The sequence below is a fragment of the Anneissia japonica genome, unplaced genomic scaffold, assembly GCF_011630105.1.
Source record: "Anneissia japonica isolate Jap-2015-1 unplaced genomic scaffold, ASM1163010v1 scaffold701_len334292_cov200, whole genome shotgun sequence".
Lineage (NCBI taxonomy): Eukaryota > Metazoa > Echinodermata > Crinoidea > Comatulida > Comatulidae > Anneissia > Anneissia japonica.
The window spans coordinates 95,467-118,836 of NW_022682589.1; the positions used below are offsets into that span (position 1 = coordinate 95,467).

The following is a 23,370-nucleotide window of genomic DNA, read 5'->3' on the forward strand; positions in this document are numbered from 1 at the left end:
CAAGGCGGTTTTCTTATTGTACCATTGTTAAATATATGCTTTAATATATTACATTTATATGTTTCCATGAAAACTGTTAACAAGACTTGGTTTTACAGTCACCTTTTGTTGATTTCGCGAACAATTTAACGATCATCCGTTTAGTATAAGCTATTCACTAAACGTTATTTAACCTTTGTGATACAAATGAGGACAAATTGTTATCACCTTTGACAAGTTTAAATAATAATAAACCTCAACGACAGTTCTGTTTATGTGAGAATTTGCATACTGAGGAAATAACACGAAGAATTTGCGAAACCCCATTTTCATGTTTTCTCAACAAACGCTGCAATAGATTAGGATGTCACAGCGATAACCACAATTCATAGCACGAATATTAGAATAATACAAACCCGAAACATTGAAAACGCATGTTTGATTTACGACGTGACGTCACACATCTGCAAATGCAGATGTATAATGATATATCGCTTAAAATTTACAGTAATTTGTTATTTTATGATATGTACCCGACGGTTTATGACCATGCATATAATTTTTACAATAACTGATGCAGAATCAATTTAGTATTACCATAAGCGAATTTAATAAATTAATTAAAAATATTGTTATCATTGTTATTCTATCGTGTTTTAGCTCTAATTCACGTCGGCCTGGCCTGTGATGCCCTAACACCGTGTGCAATGCCGTAGCCAGCTATTGGGACAGTTGGCAGTCACACAATTTTTCTAATGGGTCCACAAAGAATGGGGAAACATTTTTTAAAATGGGTCCAAATTATGTAATTTTATGCATAAAATGAGTCCACTTTTTGAAAAATGGGTCCAGATTTCTCATATTTAACTTAAAATGGGTAAAATTTCATAAAATGAGTCCAGATTTTTCATATTTTTGCGTAAAATGTGTCCACATTGTTTGAATTTACGCGTAAAGTGGGTCCACCCTGATATTGTCCCGCACTGTTTAAAAATCCTGGCTACGGATTGACCGTGTGTATATTGTATTTATTCGAATAAACGCCCCGCTTTGAATAAACGCCCCCTCGAATAAATTATTTCTCGAATACCCTCTAGAACCTCATTTAGAACTGCCTCCCTCGAATTAACTTCCCGTAGCGTTAATTTTTTGCCTTGAATAAACGCCCCCTAACTGACTGTAAACAAATCTAATGGCAGCAACATTATTCTCAACACAGTCTATTAATGTTCTACTCCAGTAGAATTACATTTTACTAACCTGGCTTGGATCAATAAATCTTTTTGATCACACAATACACATTTTGACAGTAATTATGTGTAGTTCCACATTTACTGTGAAATCAATGGAAATTTGAGTATATATGCATACGCATCAATTTTACACACACACACACACACACAAAATAAACGCCTCCCTCGAATAAACGCCCCCTCAAAAACCTTCTCAACAATAAACGCCAACGCTTATTTGAATAGTAGTAGTTAAACATCCTTATAATATATATGCCTAGAGTGATTCTCTAGACTAGATAGTTCTGAAATACATTGCACCAACTACCGCAAAATACAGGCAAACGTCTTGATTGCATATAGAGTACCGTATTAAGTAATTACAGTACTGGGAATATCTCTTCCAAAGGGAGGTCGTCTGTGTAACGCGTCGTGTCAGAAAATAAACTCCGAGCGATCATGGTTCAAAATCAGATTGTGTCCTTCATTGGTGTTGTGGGTACTAATTACACTATCGCATTAAGATTTAAAGTATTCATTAATTATTGACATCAATGAATTTATAACGGGTAGTGTTGACATATGGAAATGATTAGTATTGATTATGTACGCAGTGTTACATAACAAGGCAAAGAAACCCGGAACGAGACTATAAAAAACACGTAAAAATAGGCATCACGTGATTACAACTAGCATGACAGTCTTATCTCATTAGGCCATATTTATGGTGATTCCGTGTTAAATTGATATGCTTGTTTAAAATAATTATACGTGATTGTTACCGAAACGCGTTGTCCCGTTTGAATGAACCATTTTTCGTTATAATATAACAAGGCAATTCAATTGAATTGCCTTGTTACAACGCACTTCATGACTTGGACGTGTGGGACTGGTAGAAATAGTTTTACGGTACCGATTAAACACATTTTTCAGTAAACAGTTTAATTTCAAAATTGGATGGACATAAATTCTAGTACAATAATGTATGGAATGGATAAGAATTCGTTTGATAGTTCAATGCGCGTCAACATGGCTACGACTATACGCGAGAGAATCCCTGGTTATATCTTTGAAAGAAGTGCGGAACCGTGATGTAATTTGAATTATTGAAATGAAAAGAAATTATATTTTGAAATTTCTGGAGCAAACCGATATTACAGACTATTATTATCAGATATTTTATGATAGAGATACAATAGTGCCTAGAATTGTACAGTACATGATATTATTATTAGTATAACATTTATAATCAAATAATCATAAAAACATATTTTTCCAAACATTCCAGTAATATGCTTAATAACAAACTAACTAATATTAACTTATTATTAATAATATGAATAGTAATAATGATGATGATGACGATGATAATGATTATGATGATGATGATGATGGTGATAATAATAATAATAATAATAATAATAATAAATAATAATAATAATCATAATCATAAATAATTTTAAACTATTATAATAAAACGATGGTGATAATGCTTCGCTGTTTTATGTTCAAAGACAAAATAAACAGGCCTAATAAAATAAAGACATGATGCCTTAACAAAACAACATTTGTCTATTATATTTTGTTGCTAAGCAACATGCATCTGTCATCAATTGCTCAATTAAATCAAACACATGTGTGATGGTTAATTCATCAAAAGTCAGTATATGAAAATGTGCCAAGAATGTTGATCGCTTCCAAATTACTGTACTAATACAGGTACAACCATTGCTATCGATTAGATGTAGATAGACACGTTTTCTGCATCCTAAAATAACATTCAGTTTACTTTCCGTTATAGACAATGTAAGGTTGAAATACGCATTAGTTATCGACAACGAATATTCGCTCCTATACGTGTGGCGTGTGTGATACCGTAGGGGTAACAGAGGGGTCTGGATTTTTTGTCGACTTTTTTGCCTTAAAATAGTATCACGGGAACTGATAACAAGAAATTATAGAACAGACTTAAAGATATTTAAAAATTGAATGCTAGGAAATGCAAAGTGAAAACAGTTACCAAAACAATTTAACCGTAGCCTTATTTGAATAAACGCCCAGGGGCGTTTTATTGTTGAGAAAGCGCCCGCACCAGTCCAGTGTACCAGTACCAGTACATAAAAATTAAAAAAAATTATTGATCGAATCAATCAAGTCACTGGTTTTTACTTCTTCCATAGAAGTTTTTTTTTTCACTAGGAGGCATCCTCTATTCCCCCCTGCAATGTGGAAGTGACCGTTGTGTGGGAACTACTACGCAAAGCATTCTTCGATTCTACCTGTTGTGTCCCGATTTTAATATATTGATCTTTCGGTTGCTAAGACTAAACTTTACAACATCAATGATTCAATCACTTAGAATCCAAACTCAGAATGAAATTTAAAGGGAATAAATATTCAATTCTTTTAAGATAAAAGATATGATTAATAGGCTTCCAGCTGCTAGACAACTTAACTACATTCATTGTTCGTTTGATTCCAGATGCTATAAAACTTAACTACATTAATAATTCAGTCATTTAGTAACCGTGCATCCTTATATAGATGGATTATACAATCTGGACAAACACTAGGGTGGATCTGGGCCAGATTGCCGAAGGCCTACATTACGATTCACAAAATTGGCAAAATCTTGTAGAAATTCGTCAGATTTGGGTCAGAACATTAGGAGCAAATGTTTCTGACATATTATTGACCAGAGAGGTATAATTATGGTTGGAATATATTTTAACATGCAGAGAATATCACTAAAGTACAATTATAATTTGGTCCACAACTAAATTTGACGGTACAGTATAAAAATATGCCATTCAATGACAGGATTGATGTATGAACGGAATTTTAATTTATATTCATTTTGCTCTAGGCCTAACTATTCTTTATTCAATATGGAACAAGGAGAATTTTAAATGTAATTATCTCACACTATTTTAATATTCATGACTTATTTTTATCTGTAAATTGTTGCTATTTTCGGCATTGAGAGAGGCTCTATGATTATGAATGGCTATAATGACGTAATAGTGTCAAATTTGCTCTCATTACCAAACGCAGGGACAACTGTATTCACGGCGAGATACTTCCCTATAGGACTAATGAAGAAAATGACAATATGAAGTAAGTGGGCCTGACATCAAATGAAATACTAAGACCATGGCCTTGCCATTATTTCGGTCAGGGCCGTAACCAGGGGTGGGGGGGGGGGGGGTGGTCCAGGATTGGAACGAGAGTTACACTTGAATGAAATATGATAATTGTGTCAAAATTTATCACAATTTCGCTAATTCAATTTTATGAGGCAGAAATTACCTTAAAAACAAAAACAAATATTAGATTATTGGTAGTAAATGCTCCCCTACCCCATTCACCCGTATACAAAATGTGTTCCATTCAATTTTTTTTAACATGATCACCCCCACCCCTCCCCCCTTATTCAAGCTGGTTACAGACCTGACATATCAGAAAAGGTTCTATTACAAGGTGTTTATTCAATTGTTTATTTCTTAAACATATTCAGGCAGGATAGCATACAGACGAGATGGTAACGCTGTTTTACAATCAGTGGTGGCGCCGGGGGGGGGAGCCCCAAACGGCCTGCTATCAGGCGGCTTAACTTTGTCATCATGGTGCTGTGTTATTCCCAATTAGCCTTAGGTTTATTTCTTTTCTAGTGTGAACGCGACGATGATTTGGTTCATCGAGAAAACTCGAGTCACCTGCTTCTTGATTAATAGAATTACACACGACAGTTCACAGATCGAAACCCCTTAAACAAACTGCAACGAAACAAGATCACAATCATGGAACATTAAATTTTGCTTAGTATTGGAATGTAGAACGTGTTACACAAAATAACTGAGTCCTAAAAATGTCCCTTGGCCTACAGTAGCATAAATTGCGCGGCTACAGCGAATTGTAACACGTCTATTATTGCTATTAACACAGCAAAATTAAGCACGGCACTCTGTATATTATAAAAACCACATACTCGTTCTTCTTTAGTGAGCCTGAAGTTGTTCGTGTGTACCATGTCCTCCCCTCCTGAATGGAAAGAAGCCATATTTGTTTCAATTACCAAACTAAAAAATCGGTATAGCAAGGGGTAGACTATAGGAATGTTCTCCTTGGTTGGTAAACACGACCAACACAGTGTTGGGTAAAATATCGATTATTTGTAAACAATGCGACTCCGTAAGACTGCAGTTTGTATGGGTTCGGTCTCTTCATTGTCATTCTTAAGTATTCTGACAAAAAAACCCTAAAACATACACAAGCATACAACATACAAGGGTTACAACAAAACGTAGGAAAAGAGACACTTTACCTCATTCAACTCTATTTGAATTACCCCCTCTCGCGGTACGTATGCTGGTTGGCTGGATTTTTTGTCCGATTTTTTCTTCTTCTCTGGCTTCACGTATTGCTTAGCTCCTCCTCCGGAAGAAACACCTTGATGCATCGTGTTTGTATCTGGTCAAGTAGATCCAGTTAGATATATTCAACAAAATCACACAACAAAATTCAATTACAAGAAATTGATGATCGTCAACCCGAAGTGAAAAGATCCCAGATAGAATAAATATCCAAGTAGATTTCGAGAAAGACCCGAGTTACGAAGATTACGTCGTCGAAGAAGTTCACTTATGCAGAAAGTTGTGGAGGATTACAACACACGAGTTGACAAGTCATAATATTCTATGAATAAGCAACCACTGATAGTAGCGTATGTTTGTACGCTTGTATTTCCCACGTTAAATGCTTCCAACAATAGATATTTCACGCTACGACAGAACCTATCAACCAATATCATAACGCCTGTGCTTCGTTCTACACAGAAGGTCATATCTTCGATCAAGATAGTTTACGCTTGAATCGCTTGACACCACTAGAATATCTTCTCCCCGCGCATCCACCTTCGAATGCAGACTTATGTTACCACTGGCATTTTCCCTCGGCAATATCCATCCTGCGTGTGGCTTGTGCCTGTATCGCCAACCCAACCAGCATTATTACAGATGGGAAAAGTGAATCGATATAATAGCAGGAACTTAACAGAGATACACCAACTTTCCTTAAAGAGTTTAACTAATGATTATTCATATATCGATCTTATCTATTTCACCCCAAACGCCATCAACCTGTCGTCCAAGTTATTGATAGAAATATAATCACAGGTAAAAATTAGCATATAATCAAACGTATTGATGAAAGAACAGTCTAAATGGTTCATGCCTATGTGGTACCCATTTGTGATAAATATTAGATTGTTTTAATTCTTTTCAGTTATCAGTCCTCAGGCTGTCTACACCAAATAATTACAAAATATGCCTCGATTGAGGTTCGTATCAAAATGATAATTCAGAAATCATTATTGCTGCATCCATTATCATAATCAAATCATCTATGGTAATTAATTAATTATACTATTATTTTAGGCCTACACATTGTCATACCCCGGCTGTGATTGCATATGCAATAGGCATATATAGATTCCAGAATAATGTCCATTATTGTACAGTCTTGCCTAGGCCTACTAACCCTAAAACCGGGATAGAAATATCCTATGGAATCTTGGGTGATTTTTTCATCATATCAACTTTCTGAAATAATATATTTGACAGACACATTAAAATGAGGAATCGATCAGGGTATAAAACACACTCATTATAATGTATATTTCTTCGCCACCACGCGCCTGTGTCACGATGACACAATCAGCTATATTATATCACAGCTATTTACAATCCGTATTGTACTGTAATGAACAAACATTTTTATGTAAGCACACTAATTAGGATTCGGAAATAGTTGGCCTATAAATTCCCCGGCTAATGCGTTGCGCTGGCATTTTCATCCTTCTATAATCATGCTACAATGTAACCTATTTTAACGATGTAGAGTTCGCATGATTCTCGATATATTTAGCTCTACGAGATATATTAATATTTTGACGATTCATGACAAGGAATAATGCTTATATTTCTTTATTAAAGACAGGACCGTCTAAATTCGAATCTCCAGATAATAAAAGTGCTACTACATCTGTTAGTGTTATCCAGAGTTCATTAGGAAATGGTGGACAGATGTGTCAGCAGACTTCACTGAACTTCTTTTGTTTTTTTTTGTTTTGTTTTGTTTTTTATTTTTGTTTTTTTTTGGCATAATATAAGTCTAAATTACAGTATTCTTTTATCAAGGCTGTAGGGGAAAAATTTTTTTTTTTAAATTTACAACATCTTTAGGCAGGATAACATATAATGGCGAGATCTTACCGCTGTATTACAACTGTCTCTTATACACATCTAGATGTGTATAAGAGACAGGTCACGTACCGTATTGAAAAGCTAAGGCTGTTTATGTTACTTTCGGATTTTCAACGGTCTGTAGAACATGACATGTTGCTTGCATCTGAGTGTAACGAGGAGAAACATTATGAAAAGTTAGGCCAAATATGATGTAGGCCCCTACTGATATATGCTTCATGTACGCAACTACATTTAACTAGAGAGCACATGTAATTATAGAAGCTACATGTTCCTTATGCCTATTTAAAATCAACAATATGCCACTAAAGTGTAATAAAAGGAGACCAACGGCTAAGCGTAATTCAAGGACAAGCCCTGCTTAAACCAATCGGTGCTTTGTGGTGAATTTGAATTGTGGGGGTATGGGAAAATTGTACTTCTCATTGCCAATCATATGATATAGTTCCATCACAGGTGTAGCACGATTAGATGTACCAGTAGGCCAACAGTACCAATCCCGGTAGTGCTCGCAGGTTGGTGGCGCTATACTAATGAATAAAAGTCATGAAACGGCAAGAGAAAAAGTTTATTTTTGTGCATTTAAATTTTGTTGAAATTATTTACAACGGGTTTTTTTTTTTTTCTTTTGAATTATCCGTTAAAATAGACGGCATTCGCCGTCAGGCTGTTCTTATATCATGCCTTTAAGAAGCAGTCAACTTTTGTACAGTGGATTTTATATTTTGGCACACTGTCAAAGAGTAGGGCCAAGAGTGATAGATTGAATTTTACACAGGCCTATCCCCCACCCACACACACACACAAAAACCCCTCGCCCCAATTCTTCCCTTCCCCAATAGGGAATTTCCGAAGCAAAAAAAAATCACGCTTTCAAATAGTTAAAAATCACCTTATATCACATTATTTTGTGACTTACAATTTTAATAAAGATTGATTGATTGATGTTGACGAGTTTGTTTAGGGAAACTTAAATGTAACTTTGCCTTTTAATTATTATTAGTAATTATTATTTGTTATTTTGATTATTATGTTGCCTTATTTTACTTGATCAGCCACTGGTACTTTTGTTTAATAAATTTATAATAATCATCAACCACAAGACACACTATCTGACAAATACAATTTTATGTTTAGCGCCCTCTATAAATGATAGCCTATTCAAATTCTAATGAATAATTCTGATGATCGTATTGATTTGATCGAATATTATTTTCACTTATATCATCAATAGTGAGAAGTAGTCTAAGCTTAACTTTTATTTGGCATTCTATAAAAGAAAATAGGCCTACTCTATGTACACCTTCCTGCTCTATGTAGGCCTAACCTAGCTAAAAAGGGACCCCCGCGGTAGTTAGGCCCTAGGCGTATAGATGCTGCTAGGCCTACCTAGGCCCTAGTCTCTAGACTAAGAGAAGCGTTAGGCTAGGCTTCTAACTACAGGGGTATGCTTTAAATTTAAAAACCGTCTTTTGTCCGAGATAAAGTTATCGAAAAATAATTGTTCATTTGTTCCCCTTAGTTTAAGCCGCACTAGGATTATCTATTCGATGACAATGATATACAAAAAACTACGTTTCAAGGAAATGATTACTTTTTAAATACTGATTGACCTTTAAACTTTGGTATGTGCTTATTCTTCGTGTCTTTTCATCCATCGCTGCTGGCCTAGCCTGTTTTAGCTGTGACGTTGTTTTTACAGTTTTACAGTTGTCAATGATACAAATTCTATAAATAGACTTCATGAAATAAGAACACGTATGTTTTGAAATATACTTCCTTTATGGGGATTTTTGTATTATTATTTCAGCCATTTCTTTGTCGTTAAGCAACTGGAAGGTTGATTTCAATTGTTGAGAGAGAATTCTATGCCTAGTTAGAAAGGGTAGGTAGGTATGTCTAGGCTAGGGCCTACAAGGTGGGTTAGGATTATTCGCTTTGCGTACAGAACTCGTAGATTTTCTGTTTGTAAGCATAGTGCTAACTAGCTTTCTGATAAATGTACAGTATGCTACGCGTATTCAATATAGGGTCACGCTTTTTCGTTATGTAATAGGCCTAGGTAATATTTTATTTAAAGCAGTATTTTGTCTAGGCCTAGGCCTACTTATTTTCTCTTAACTGTGAACATTCATTGTATTTGTAATTAACAGATGAGAACGGACATACAAAGGGGAGTTCTCATTCAGCACCACCATGTTTAGTGGTGATGCGTGAAAAGTTTAAAGAAATGTTACCCTAGATCGCTGTAAATGAATAGTGGGGACATTAAAGGAATGCCAATGGACAAATTACTGTTTTTAACAATAATTTCAATCAGTATAATCTATTTTAATAAAAAATAATAATTATATTCCACGATTGTTGTATACATGATTGTTGTATGCAGTGAAGAATTGCATGAATTTAATTTTAGAAATGTAGGCATTGCTGCGGGACAACAAGTTTTTCACTGTATTGGATTAGATTTATTCGGTGTAAACCCCATAGATAACCTACGAAAGTCTCAAGAAGACTTATTTCCAGTGGGGTCCTTCTGATGGTGATTGGGCAGTACACCGGGAGACAATCCCCTACTCTTTTCCGAAGAGTGTACAGCGTTCTTTAACATGCACATGGGCCATAATGCACACAGGACCAACAGCTTAAATGTCTTATCTAAAAGACGGTATGCAATCATAACTTGCATTTCAGCCCTTTAGCTGAAATACAGGGAGAGCAGTGATGGGAATTGAACCGGGGACTAAGTGATCTCCATGGTTCAGTGCACACACAGTGGCTACCACCAGTTTAGCCGACTGAGCTAAGCTGTCCTACATCAATGCGGGACACTTAACAGGTCTTGAAATTGCGACGAAAAATAAAAAAAGAAGAAACAAAATTTGCAAAAATAATTTTTGTTTTTATAGTAAGTTGCCAATGTTAAATATATACAGTATGTGCAGTTTTTATACTTAAGTATGAGGTCTTGAGAGAGGACTTAAATGCATCTCTTGCCTAGTGGGGTAAGACTTAGTTAAGTACTGGCTACCTTTTAGAAATTTAGTTTCAACAGAATATTTACAGTACATCATAGCCCCTAAATGTGCTATAATCCATTCTGAGTAGAACTATCAAATTACTCAGTCTAACACTTTTACATTAGGTTGTCATATTGCAACGAGGCGTACAGAACATTTTTTTGTAGAATAATAAATATGTTTTATTATAACATAAGTTCTGACTATATAACGTTGCCACACGGTGTTATAAAAAGTTATTTTCTGAATTTGAACCTACTGCTATCAGAGGTGCGATAATCCTGTTGGCCTTTGCCGTCACCGACAACTCTTTATTTCATTGTTATTTGATTGTATATTTGCCTGTGTAAAGTCAAATAAATAAGTATATGATAAATAAACCACAACATTCACAATGTTATAATAACATTTTGTATTTGCTGTGTATTTAATTTATTCCAAAACTTTTCATTATGATTTCTTTTAATTACAGATTGACTTTAAATTGATTACTTGATAAGAATTTGATTTGCAAGCGAGAATGGATTCATTGTTCAGAACACCAAAAATTAGTCTCAAGACTCTGACAGACTTTTCACAAATGTAAGTTAATTTCACTTGTTTTCTATTCCAGTATCACTTTCTGTTTACAATTTATTGTTTTTATTATTTTTGTTAAGTAACACGGTGCCTTAGTATTTGTTTTTTTTTAATTATTATTGTTAGAATGTTAATATTTATGTTAATATTTATATTACTAATCTTAATAATTATTGCTGTATAAAACAAGCTTCGCTTCTTTGCTTGATTTATTCTTTTAATTGTTGTATATGTATCAAAGTCATTTTTGTATAAAGTGGAAATTAATATATATGAAAATGAAATGAATATTATTATTCTTAGTAAATTTTTCTTTTTTATCCTTTAGTAACCTTATACTGTATAATATAGTGAGAGAATGCACATGTTGATGTCATAACTGTGTACACCTCATTCCCTTTTGTCTACACTATCAAATTTCATCAAAAAAGCGTCATATAAAATGTGTGGGAACATATTAGTTGAACACGTTCAACATTTTTTGATACAATTTGATTATATGTGATGACGTCATTGGACCCATATATGGGCACATTTTTTTGTCACATAAAATTTGATAGTGTAGAAAGTTGGTATAAAAACAGATCAATTTATCAGAGAATTTTTCTAGAAATTGTATTTACTTAGATTTTAAAAAATAAATTATAAAAAAATAATATATTATATTGTGTCTTGTCAAATTGTTTTCATTCAGTAGAATGGCTAAAATAATGTGCATTACAGACTATGGATATCTGAGGATTATAACATTTCAACAGCCAAAGAAGGATGAATTTGAGTTCATCACATTTATGAGAATTTTCACTTTTACTCTATTAGAATATGGTAAAGAATATAAAATAGTTTATATGAGACATACATGTAGTAGCACATTTTACATGCTGATGGATTCTCAGATAATAATAATAATAATTGTCGACTTATATAGCGCATATTGTAGGGACCTCTATGCACTTACATTATTACCCCCGCATCACTGGATGAAGCACATATGGAACACACACTCAAGCCCCATGGGGGAATTCCATAATGTTGCAGCTGTATTCAGCGCAGGATGTGTTTGAAACTACCAGGTACAGTACCCACTTGTACTCCTGGGTGGAGAGAGACAACCGTAGATAAAGTGCCTTGCCCAAGGACACAAGCGATGTGCATAGCGAGAGTTTTGAACCCCCGATTTCAAGGTTGATAATACCCTTACAGTAGACATAAACATCAAAATTTTTGATTAATGAAGTTGTACATCCACTTTTCGTTTTATGAGTGTACCTCAAAATTTTATATGCAAGATTTGGTTCTTAGTTTAAGATATTCATCTGGTTTGTAAATATGATATGAACAATACTATTTTATAGATTTGGTACTATAGTATTTTAAAATATCGTGACCATAAGTTTTATTAAATTCATTAACTGTACAGTATATGGAATTTTTCTTAAGAAGAGATATTGATTTAAAGCCCTAGTCACACTGTACCAAATACAACCAACGTATGCCAACGTTATTGAAAATTTTGGTTTACGTTCGTGCAAGTTGACATTCATTCGTGACATGTTTGACATACGTTGTACTCGTTAGCTGTTCATAGGAGTTCGCAGAGATAAGCTGGGGGTCAGTTGATTTTGAACAATGTTCTGCTAAATAGGCTATGTATACGGTGAGTATTTGTTGTTTTTAACGTTTCGCGCATTGTGTGCATGTTAGGTTTACATTTTCTCTTCGTCCAAATAAGTCCAATCCATCTGAAACTTTGCCATAGTGAATGCATAACATATACATAGCGTTTGTCTAACGAATGGGTAAAAATGGCCAACGAATACACAGGGTATACCAACCTCTAAGATGTTTGAATGATTTGTGTTTTTTGACTTGTGAATTTGACGGTTGTTGTGGTGATGGCTTTTAAAATTATGACTTTTTTAATGATTTGTAAATTCTTCAAATTTTAATGTTTTATGTGTATTGGGCCCTCTGGGAGAACAGTAATTTGTTACTGAAGAGGAAACCCAGTATAAAAACAAATAAATAAATAAATAAATAAATTTGATGCTAGTCTACCGATATAATAACGTGCCTGCACAGTACAGCCCACTTGGTTGTATCTTGGGAGGCATACAGTAATGAAGCAATTTTGCTATCTGAGGTAAACTTGTGAAGTGTAGGTCAACCCAGATGAGATGCATCATGTGGCCAGCCGCAACATGCTGGGCATATGTGTGACATTTGCTCCACATTCGTTGTGTACACTGAACATTGGTTGGACGGACGCTACGAACGTGTTGTCATTGTTCAAATAATTTCATTTGGCTTCTTGTAAATATGTAGAGTGTAATTTTCTTTTTTTCTTTTTAAACTAAGCCAAAACAATGTAAATTACGTACCACAACGGTTTCGACCTTTATCAAAGGTCATCATCAGGTGAATGAACTAGACTAAGCTAGTTCGTACCATCGGTAGATCTTCTCCGATGACGTGCGCCCTCTGTGTTGTTATGAGGTTTTCTCCGGGGGCCTCCGGGTTCTGTCTGTTGGTGTAGGAGGTCATCATAGATGTGTGATAGCTCGTATGCTCCTTCGTCCCTGTTCATGGTGTTGTTATTCCTTCTGATCCAGATGGCCTCTTTGATGGTGCGTTGTACTCTGGAAGATTCCTTCCCCAAGATCTTTGTGTTGTTCCAATCTGGTAAATGATTGTTTACTACCATGTGATCCGTAATAGCAGACTTATGGATCACCGTAGATGTTGAGGCACGGGCTGCTCTGGTACGGACACCTCCTGCTGTGTTAGTGATGATATCTGTTTTGTGTTCTGATAACCTAGTTTTGAATGGTCTTCCTGTCTCCCCTACATAGACTGCCTTGCAATTACTACAACTAACTTGGTATATTACACCACTAGTCTCTTCTTTCTTGATTTTATCTTTTGGATGGACCAGCATCTCCCGAATTTTGTTGAAGGGCTTGAAGTAAGCATTCATGTGATGTTTTTTCATACTTCTTTTAATCCTTTCGGATAGGCCTTTAACATATGGGATGCTAATATTTCCTCTTGTTTTATTTGATTGATCATCTCTTCTTTCTTGGTTCCCTTGCTGTTTCTTTTTCCTTAGTTCTTTTACTCTTTCCATTGACCAATCCGGGTAATTGCAGGCTTGTAGGGCTTTTCGTATGTTGTTCATTTCTCTTTTCTTTTCTCGGTCTGTAGTGACGATATTTTCGCACCTCTCCATCAATGTCCGAACCACACTTAATTTATGTTGTAATGGGTGATGCGAATTGAAATTTAAGTATTGGTTTGTGTGTGTAGCTTTTCTATATACGGATGTGGTGATGTTTCCTTGTTCATGTACTGTGATGAGGGTGTCTAGAAACGGTATAATGTTGTCCTCCATGAGTTCATGAGTGAATTTGATGTTGCCTGAAGGGTCTATGTTGTTAATATGGTGGTTTATAGCATATACGGTACCTTTGGGAATGATAGCTAAGATGTCATCAACGTATCTTCTCCAAAAACGAGGCTTGGTGTCAGGTGTAGCGCTCGAGATAGCTTTCTCCTCCAACCATTCCATGTACATGTTAGCAACCAAAGGTGACACAGGACTGCCCATAGCCATACCAAATTTCTGTCTAAAGATAACATTGTTAAAAGAAAAATATGTGGTGGTTAAAACAAATTCCAATAGTTCAATGATGTCTTCTACATTTAAGTTTGTTCTTTCTTTCAGTCCACCATCCAGCATTAATCTTTCCTTAACAATGTTCAGCGCCTCCTTCACGGGTGTTTTTGTGAATAGTGATGTAACATCAAACGACACAAACGTTTCATCTGGGTTCAGCTGAATATCTTTGATGTTGTTGACCAATTGCTATCTAGATGTGTATAAGAGACAGAATGGGTACTAGTAGATCTGCCAAGCTACGGGACAGGTTATAACATATGGACCCTGTGTAATCAATGATTGGTCGTAGGGGCCAATTGGGCTTATGTATCTTGGGGATACAATACAGCCTGTCTCTTATACACATCTAGATGTGTATAAGAGACAGCCCTATTTGGACTTCTTTTAAATTGTCTAGTGCTTTTCTTTCCTTGGAGAGTATGTTTGATGGAGGTAGTCTTGTAGACCTTACAATGTTTGTGACCTTAGCTCTTAGTAGATCTCCTTCAGCTTTGGGGACTAGTTTACAAGCCATTTCTGTAGCCACTACGATGTCCTCGATCGGCTTGATTTTATTGTAGGCTACTGCAAAATTTAGGCCCCTAGCAAGGACCGTGGTCTCGACATTGCTTAACGATCTTTTTGATAAGTTTACGACCCACTTTTTCAATTGTTACATAACAATAACAGAGGGCGCACGTCATCGGAGAAGATCTACCGATGGTACGAACTAGTTTAGTCTAGTTCATTCACCTGATGATGACCTTTGATAAAGGTCGAAACCGTTGTGGTACGTAATTTACGTTGTTTTGGCTTAGTTTAAAAAGAAAAAAAGAAAATTACACTCTACGTGTTGTCATTGGTTAATATTTACGCTACTGTAGTTGTAGGATCAGCATTCGTTCCTCATTCATTATACGCCAGGATGCTTGTTTTTTGACAAGAATTTGAGTGTATCTATATTTTGAGAGAAAAAAAATCAGTACGCTTGGCATACTGTAAGTTAGCTCTATTCGTTACTATGTGACAGGGCCATAAAATGAAGATGGTGAAGAAAAGAGTGATTGGTTTGGGAATGAAGCAGAAGAGAGAGAATCTGTTGATGACTTTAAAAACTTGAAAAATAATATTTTGAACATGAGAGTAAAACCAAGGAACACATTGATTAATACCATTAGAAAAACTATAAAGAAAAAAAAAAATCAACCTAAATACTCAAGTTGAATACAGCACTTTTATATATCGCTATTTCATGACAATCAAAGTATTCGATCAGAGTATTAGACTAGGTAGCTTGTACAGTAACTTTTTTCTCCCCTAAGGGCAGGGCTGGAATAAGTGTGCGACTGCGCAACCGGCGGTCGGAGGCATCGCCGATCTAACCGGAGGCATTTTTAAAAATGAAAAAAAAAAAAATAAATAAATAATTAAAAAAAATAATCGTGGGAAAAAATCGTGGGAAAAGTAAAAGTAACGAAAAAATGTTCCCACGGCTCACCTTACTATTCAACTAAAAGTGTATCTGTATATAACGTAGTGTGCTGGTATTTAATAGTCTCTGAATTAAAGCAGTTTCTCATAAGTAAAAACAGTCTATAGCCTTTTATTACCTTGTCATTCAGTTATTTTTACTACTGTACTATTATTTTTACTATTATTACTCCACAAATATTTGCATCACGACGCTAAGCAGGTGTTTACAGCAGAGTAGCGGCGCGTGCCGTGCACGAGCCGCACTATCAATGCGTACACTCTTCATCAGATCGTGGGAACTGGTTGTGAACGAACATCTCGCCAAACTCTAATCACGTTCAACCTACCCTTTAATCATAGTGACAGTCTCCAGACATCATGTACAGTATACTAGTAATGCATAGATAGTCTTACAGTCACTAAAAAAAAATACTGCTCAAGTCGATAGCATTCTGCTGGACAAATCATTGCTATCATTCATGGATGTATAAACTGACCATCAAACACGAAAATACGAATACAGTACACTTCATTACGTACACTTTCAACTTTCTTGATTGACTTATGTATAACAAAGAAATACAATAGCACTCTTATGCAATGAAATGAACGCAAAACCGGCCCGATCACAAGTTCAACGTTCGTAACAGTTCACGCCGCCTTTGTGTTAAACCGCACAGTGATAAAACGTTCCGACAATCGGAGCGTGAAAAAAAACTGGGCCTGTTGCCAAGGATACTTTACTTCGAAATCCTGGCTATGTTCATGTTCTCTGACTTCCTTCTAGAGTACAAACTACAATCTGCTCTTAATAAAACATTAAAAAAAACGTCAGGAGATTTGTAATGCTAACTAACAGTGATTTTAAGTACTGATTGTAGTGTAGTATTAGCTGCCTGTATTTCTTCTACCTCTTCTGCCAGGGCTTTTGGATGCCCATGCTAGGTAGGTGAATGTAATATTTATCTTAAAATACATTAAATATATCCATTATGCCCATACTAGGTAGGTGAAGGTGATTTTTATCTAAAAATGCCTTGATAATATAAAGCATTTTATTACTTATTGTTATGATAAACCACTTGTTTTAATCATAATCTTTCACTCACTTTCAAATTGCCTGGGTGGTTGTCGAGGATGGGGGAGGGGTGGGGGTCGATGTCCAGCTGGAGATGATCAGGCTTTTGGGCTGGGGTACAGGGACTTCAGGGGTCGGGGAGCTAGGATAGTAGTGGTGGAAAAAATTGTGATTATTTCCATGGTCAGAGGCACCAAAAAACGTTTTCCAGCCCTGCCTAAGGGTCTCTTGGTGTTTGACCTACCTGGTAAACTAGTACTGTTAGCTACTCTCATCTGTCCACAATAGTCAGTAACAATAACATTTTGTGGATATACATCTAAGATTGGAAAGCTAGGTCTTTATAAAACAGCCACAAGCCCATTTGTAACCATAAAAAAAAACAATGTTTCAAATGAGCAGCATAAACAACTCAGTCATTTGCATTTTTAATGGTGTAGCTGTAAATACCCAAAATTTGAAACAAGCCTCTTTAAATCCCAGCTTTGCACACATTTTTAACGGTGTAAAATAAAAAATTATGAAGCTAGCAAGCTCCTTAACAACCACCTTTACGACCTAATGACACAAGCTTATTAACAGCGTATAAATAAATGATATGCAAATTTCACTCAATATACAAGGAAATAATATTTCAAATTGATTGGAACGATAATTTGGGGTCATAAATCTTGTCCCCAACCAATGCAAAGAGCTGTCCAAATCGTATTTCAATTGTAATTTATTTAAATCCAAATATATTTACCATTATATAATGACCATGTTGAGGTAATGATGATCATCGATTTATATAAGACCATCAATTTTTGCTGTTACTGTTGCTAAGTCTTTTAATTTCACTACTTTAAGATAGGAATAATACATGATTTATGGCCCCTGTTGTAGCATTACCTTACTGATTGGAATTTTCCTATCATGTTTAAATGTCATTACTTCTTTGCATCCAGTTAAAGTGCATCTTAACTCGTGGACTTTTAGTCAAAACATGTATCAGGTTAAGAGTCAATTGAAATATCGTTATAATAATTTAATTACTGTATGCTGTTACAGTTGATTTAATTTAATCAATAGTTTATCAATCATTCTCTAATTTAATCATTGTTTCTTTAGTCTATCTGAAAGTTCTGTAAATAATAGTAATAATAATATTTGTAATTAGAATTAATTAATATTGCCCGTTAAGTAAGACTTTTATATCTAGTTTCCTGAAGCCTTCACTCCTATCGATAATGTTGATTTACAAATAGAATCATTTAGCTAAATGAACAATCAGAATATATTTGTTTTGCCCTTTGACAAACTTACATGTATGAAAATTCTTTCTTTAAATTTTCAATTTATTTTATAAACCTGCAAATAAGAAGAAATACAAAAATCACAACTATCACTTGAAAATTTTAAGTACAGAAGAAATCAATAAAACAAATAAATATAATAATGGAAGATTTCTGTTAATGAGGAATTTGTGCAATTGAAGTATAAAGATCAGCTTTTCACTAGCAATGGTGAAACTGCTTGCAAAATGATACAGAGACAGATGGAGAAAAATTCTTATTTTTGATTGAGAACTTGTTCGAGAACTAGATCTTTTTCATTGACTCTGGAGTTAAAACGAAAGATTATGAGATTATGCTTCTTACCTTTCATGTTATTAAGATGATAGGCTTTAAGTAATGTTTAATTTATCGCTCTGTGTAACGTTAGTACTGTACTGTCTAAGACAACATTAACATAGGCCATGGAATAATTCATAATATCCTATATGCATAATAACGGGAAATGACGAGATACTGTAATATACTTCCTTACATGGAAGCATTTGTCCATGAAAAATAGCATTGTTTTTAATTTACTTTTTAAGTAAAAATTACAGTACATGAATATTAGGCTATGCAAATTAATTTGGTAGAATAATAATAATAATAATAAATAATAATAATAATGATAATAATGATAGTAATAATGATAATGATAATAATACCATTACTTGGATACTTTATTTGTGATACTGTACTCAGCTAATGAACTACTTTTCTCTAAATATCACATCAATGACTTCTCACTGCCAATATTGTATAAGCCTTATATAAATACACCTGCTGTATATAATTAGCGAGGCATGCTGCGAGCCTCATTACAGTTGTGTACGTGTTGATATTGTAGCAGGGTGCTAGGGACGTGTGCTGGTAATTTGTGCCCTGTCGGAAAGATGTTGTTCTAATAAAATGGGAGGAATTAATAAAGGAAAAAGGATATGGCTGGCAAGGTTGGAGGCATTTCATGCCCTGGTATTTAATAATTGCTATCACGATTACATGGCTATCATTGATACTACACATCAAATTATAAATTACAAATTTTATTTGTTCAGAAGATTTTTAAATTCAATCATATAAATCTGTACTTTTTAATTTAATTCAGCTACAGTACATACAACAGTAACTTTAAATGATCAAAATGTAGAAAGGTTTAAATAAAAATAAAGCATTGTTTTTGACGTACAGTAGACTTGCACTTAATATAGTAACTATGATGTATACAGTAGAGCTAATAGAAATTGAAGTTCTATTATATGTACAAAGTATTAAATTATTAATTGAAAATTAAAACGGAGTTAAATAATATTAATGTTCAACTACATTCTTGTATTAGGTAGGCCTTTAAATCACTGGTGAACAAGTAATTTCATTAAACAATAAGAAGTTGGTGTAGCAGAATTTATTTTTAAATGTTGATAATTTACAGATCTTTAAATTTGGAGAATTACAATCTTTTTAAAGAAAAAGGGTATATGGTATAATCTTAAAACCTGTTTTTATAGCAAATCTTAATATAATACTTTAGCATTAGCATTATAAAATGTATGATTATTATTAACAGAAATTTAATTATCTTTTTTGTGTATTTAATTTAAAAGGAAACAATAATGAAATCTGGCTACATTATGGCAAACATGTCCTGGTACTATATTTCCTATTAAATATTCTTATTCCGTTAGAGGTAAATTTATTGATATTTTTTGTACATTACAAAATTGTTATTGTTTGATATTATTGTTTATAATCATTATATTGTTATTATTCTTATTTTGCAGATTCAATGCATTGTTAAGATACAGTAATGAAAATTGATATTGATAAGCTAAAAAATATTAATGCTCAACAAAACACAAATCATAAAAAAAATATGTATTTTTACATCTTATGTTTATTGTTAAGGGCTTTACATCTTATGTGATGTTAAGTTGCCTGATATTTTTGTTAACTGTAGACTTCCAACTTTTCTCAAGTTAATTGAACAGTTTGCCTGAACTAATGCATAAGTACTCTACATATACTCACTTTAGCAATTCTCTTCCAGATAATATTAGATCCACCTTGGTGGATCTATTATCTAATAATATTATCTAATAATATCTAAGTTTTCCCCCCTCCCCCATCTATTTAGTTTATTAATCTAAGAATTTTAATGCCTCGATCAAAATACTGATATATTAACATCTTGAGAAGACAGTTAAAATTCATTCGTTTATTTGTTAAATTTCTGTAGAGCTTGCTTGTATTGTGTTGTGTGTGGAAAGTCTAATGATTTTTTTTCTAAACTTTTTGACAATTCAAGGATGATACTATAGGTTTCCTCTTTTTAAAAAAAATATCTATGTTCATTCGAAAATAAAATTTGAAAAATGAGATGTAATACAGCATGTCTTTTCTAGTTTATTTATGATTTAAAAAAATCTGTCTGTATCATTATTATAATTATCATATTCTAAAGGTTAAGAATTCAACCCAGCGGTACCTGCTGAGAGAAAGCATCAAAAAGTAAACAAAATAAATTGGTAGGCATCCCCCTCCTTCCCCCAACCAAAAAGGGAATTTCTTTGTTCCATTTTACTTGCATTCTACAGTAGGCCTACAGTGTATGTTATATACTGTATATGGCAAAGAAAATTGGAATAATAAATATATACTGACCTCATTTTGATCATCTTCATGAGACATTCCCACTTGTAGTTAAACAAATATTAATTAATCTGCAGTCTGATTTTTCTCTCCTTGTAGATATTTAGGGGATTCCCCTTATCCTTAGCTTAAATGTGAAATACAAGTATTTATAGTGTTGGCCTAGTTTTAGGCACTGGCTTCACCTATACAGCCAATGCTCTGGTTATCTCCTGTTGTCAGCTGCCAGGGATTATAAGCCACTCGCCTGCCGTCTTGAGTTTGTTTTAATATGAGGGGTTTCTAGCTGTTGATGCCATGTGTAATTTGTCAAAGTCGAGGCTGGCAGCTTCAATAACTAGGGCTTCGCTGTTCCACTTGTGTCTGGATGCAACTATTCATTAATAATTTCCAGCAGTTTTCTCAGTTGCATTATGATTTTTAAAAACAAAGTAGTATGGGTGGCTGTCAGCGTTTGTTTGATGAAATTCAAATACGCATTCAAGAATCTTTGGAACCTACTTAGTAATGTTGTGTGTCCTGCAATTAGGTAACACCTCGTTGAAGTTGGTTTATGAGAAGTCACAACAATCAGAGGGAAAGATTGAGCAAAGTGATTTGATGTACTGTGTACCCTAATGTAATTAAATTATTATGAAATGCAGTTTTACGCAAGTCCATGTACAAAACGTATTCAGATTCAATTAATGTGGTTCTCATCTTTACCTTATGATAACGATGAGGTCTTGACATCCACATAAGTTCAAGCTTCCTGTCTAACTGCAATATTACTGCTGCTGTATCATAATAGATCAATTTTTCACGCACAACACTATTTAGACACGTTATATATGTTTTTGCGATAATTGCTAAGCAGATGCTGGTATTGACAAGGATTTACTATATCTATGCGTTGTATCAGCAGCCAGTGTAGAAACGGCATTGAGAATGCTTAGTCAATAACTAGATGAGGCTGTCATATCTTTTCCGTAACATCCATCATTATCTTCACCCAAACAGTATTCTCTAGTAAATTCAATTAAAGGGGTATTGATTTAGTATCTGTATTTTCAATAGTAGTAGCACCAAAGATAATGGACTCGGATCAAACATTATTGACCCTTTACCTAGATCTAACACATTACATTACTCAGGGATTAGGGTCATGGAGCACATGTCTAATTTAAAAAAAAAAAAAAGAGTACAAAGAAGAAGTACAGTCCTCCAACAATTATCGTAAAAGCCAATTTAAAATTTACTGAGAATGACGAAAATATTATTGAATTTGTTTCTAAATCTAATTTAATAGTGATACCATAAACTTTCAATAACAAGGTAAGAAAGAAATATAGAATTCAATTGTTTACAGATAAACAAAACATCACAAGGAAATAAAAATAGTAATATATATTTCATAATTCAGAATATATAATTCTATCATATAAATTGTTTAAACAGTATCCAACTAGAACAACCATCCTGCCCACTATAATACTGTATCCAATTCAATCAGGTCATTTATAAAGTACTTTTCTTTGCTGATTAGGAAGTGCTGCAAATACTGTATTCATATTCCAACCGTCTTGGGTCGCAATAGAAAAGAATACAAACAGACATTGTAATTTGTATATCAGAAACTTATATGTTCGGCGCAATTTGTGGAAATGAAAAGCCAAACCAGTCGATCTTTGCAAAAAATAGATTTTTAGGTGGTATTACAATAAACAGTGAAATGAAAGTTATAAAATGGTAAAAGAATCATTGAAATCAGACATTGCATTATGAAGTTACAGGAGTAACAGCCTTCGAAGTTTACAATTTTGGACATTTATCAGGCAGAAACCATCAACAACCAAATCATTAAAAAATGTTGTTTGAACATCAGAAAATGGGGAAAGTAAGCATGATGTATAGTCTAGATACCTACTGTCTGTAGTCAAGGTTTAGTGCAACTGCAATCAAATAAATTTTAAAAATTGTGACGTTCCAACATGTTTTGGTCATTGTCTCCGAAACAGGATTTTATGAGGCGCCATCTGTTAACTTATTATTTAGCAAAAAATAACATGGCTTTTTACGTTATATATTTATATATTATTTTATATAATATATAATATTTTATATAATATATAATATTTTATATAATA

The 23,370-nt window shown here is 34.0% G+C and overlaps 1 protein-coding gene across 1 annotated transcript in view; it reads left to right on the forward strand.

The window, feature by feature from the left end:
* Nucleotides 1–9,082: 9,082 nt before the first annotated feature.
* Nucleotides 9,083–23,370, forward strand: part of LOC117105098 (probable Bax inhibitor 1) — a gene marked incomplete in the record, with an annotated part of 21,164 nt that continues 6,876 nt past the window's right edge. The window contains 2 exon segments of the mRNA XM_033246175.1: nucleotides 9,083–9,232; nucleotides 10,967–11,076. Coding sequence (XP_033102066.1) covers nucleotides 11,015–11,076 — 62 coding nt within the window.